The sequence below is a fragment of the Austrofundulus limnaeus genome, unplaced genomic scaffold, assembly GCF_001266775.1.
Source record: "Austrofundulus limnaeus strain Quisiro unplaced genomic scaffold, Austrofundulus_limnaeus-1.0 Scaffold719, whole genome shotgun sequence".
Classification (NCBI taxonomy): domain Eukaryota; kingdom Metazoa; phylum Chordata; class Actinopteri; order Cyprinodontiformes; family Rivulidae; genus Austrofundulus; species Austrofundulus limnaeus.
Window position 1 is genome coordinate 35,408 of NW_013953121.1, and position 2,290 is coordinate 37,697.

At 39.6% G+C, this 2,290-nt stretch overlaps 1 protein-coding gene across 1 annotated transcript in view; it reads left to right on the forward strand.

Annotated features, from left to right (window-relative positions):
* The window catches only part of ash2l (ash2 like, histone lysine methyltransferase complex subunit), a 23,699-nt gene extending 21,409 nt beyond the window's left edge, over positions 1–2,290 (forward strand). The window contains exons 13-16 of the mRNA XM_014028126.1: positions 1,262–1,354; positions 1,435–1,533; positions 1,614–1,673; positions 1,752–2,290. Coding sequence (XP_013883580.1) covers positions 1,262–1,354; positions 1,435–1,533; positions 1,614–1,673; positions 1,752–1,859 — 360 coding nt within the window. The 3' untranslated portion in view covers positions 1,860–2,290. The remainder of the gene's footprint in view (positions 1–1,261; positions 1,355–1,434; positions 1,534–1,613; positions 1,674–1,751) is intronic.

The following is a 2,290-nucleotide window of genomic DNA, read 5'->3' on the forward strand; positions in this document are numbered from 1 at the left end:
CCTTCTGTGTACAGCCAGGTGTTTCTCTGTGTTTATAAAGTAGTCATGATGACCTGGATCACTGTTAGATTAATGAGTTTTCTTCCTAATTATCTACATGACGACTAAATCGGTCAATGCATCTATTAATTACAATACAGCTTCAGTTTATCATATAGTTGTTTGCACAATTTCCATGTTCTGCTACTGATAATTGGATACTAATGTTCTAAAAGATAACAATTTATTTATAAACAATAAAGAACAACTTGACAACATCCTCATTTCAATGCAGTGATGACTGCATACTTTTGCACGTAAAGGCTAGGATATTATGACTTTTTTAACGTAGTATGACTTTAATCTCGTAATATTACGATATTACTCTCATAATATTATGACTTTATTCTCATAATAGTATGACTTATACAACTTTAGTTGTAATATTATGACTTTTTTCTCGTGGTTGTGACTTTATTCTTATAATACTTTATTCCCATAACTTGTAGTTGCATTTTCTTTTATTTAACATCTTAATGCAGCATAAATTTCATCAGCTAAGTTGCTAAACTTACTTTTAAAAACAAATTCTTCGGTCCGTGGTGAATTTCCAAACTACGCCAACTCATTTAAAAAAAATAAAAACTCCACCGTCTTCATTTCTCTGTTTTATTTTCCTGCCCGTGCATTGAATTCTGGGATATCCTCGGCTGGTGAGGATACACGGATGTATCCTTGGATTTCGAGAGTTTGTCGGCTGCGTTCCTCGGCTGCGTGATGAGGAGCCTTCAAATTGGGACAGTCCTCCTCCACGCAGGGCAGTGATGTATTCAGCTCACAAATGCGCACTTATGAGGACGCAGCCCCTGAATTGAGACACAACCTCATAGTTCAAAGCCCGAGCAGAGAGGAAAGTGGAGAACTTTACTGTGGTATTCAGACTGTTCTAATCATTCACTTCAAACTTTACTGCATAATACAGTTTTTATTTTCTGAATACAGTAGAAAAGGTTTGAACTGCTGCTTCTGGATTTTAAGGATGTCTCTAAATCAGTCCATTCATCTTCACCTGCTTCTTTTTTTCTGAGTCGCTGGGGTCACTTGTGCTCGTGTTCAACAGGCAATGGACGCCCCGAGTCCGTCACAGTTTCTAAATCAAGAATTCCTTATTTTACTTTCCTCTCAGAATGGCTCCACCCCCTCTGTTCAGAGGGTAAGTTTGTCAGCTTTACACTTTGATTTGATTTGATTGGTCTTTTTTTTTTTCTGTCATTTCTTTCAGGCACTGATTAAGTTCAAGAGCTACCTGTATTTTGAGGAGAAAGACTACGTGGACAAAGCAGAAAAAAGCCTGAAACCAATAGGCCATAGCAGGGTCAGAATGCCTATTTTTAAAAGTCAAATGCAGTTCTAGAAACTTCTTGCTGCTGTTTAATCAACAGTCCTGTGTTACAGATGGTGTTCTATAAAAACGGAGTGAACCAAGGGGTTGCGTTTGAAAACCTGTTTGAAGGCATCTACTTTCCTGCTATCTCCCTGTACAAGAGCTGCACAGTCAGTACACACCCTGACGGGGATATTTACCAGCTTTTACTTTTATTAGACTGATCAAATTTGAGCCGCTTTCTCCTCAGGTTTCTGTCAACTTTGGGCCACATTTCAAATTCCCACCAAAGGACATCAAGTACCAGCCGGTGAGAGCTTCTCTCCTTACAGAGCCGTGCAGCGTTTGAGCGGTCAGCTCTCAATGGTTCTCCTTGTACTCCCGACAGATGAGCGACATGGGGTGGGGAGCAGTGATCGAACATACGCTGGCTGACACGTTGTACCACGTGGAGACGGAGGTGGACGGACGGCGCAGCCCCCCGTGGGAAGGATGAAGACCCTGCTCCACATCCACGTTGTTCCACCTTCAAGCAATAAGCTGTAAACAGTTCTGCTGTGAAGGGAAGGTGAAAGAAACAGCATTTCAGCTTTTGTGATAATAAATGTTGGACAAACTGGAAGTTTAGACCTCACTAAAACGATTTTGTCATGCTAAGAACAGTTGACTGTCCACAGAGATAGTTTTAAGCCCCAAAAGTTCCATTCCTCCAAGAAAATGAACCCTAACTGAGCTGATCTTTGATGCTTATTGATGCTTGTTGCTGGTTTTAAATGTGTCGACTACAGTTTAACACATTTAATGTGTTGCGTTCCACTCATTTACACTCAGTCTCTCTGCAGGTCTTTAGTGTTGTCTGTTTTTTTATTATTATTATTTTATTTGTTTAACAAATTGTTAGTTACAGTTTTATACTCTGGATTAAAT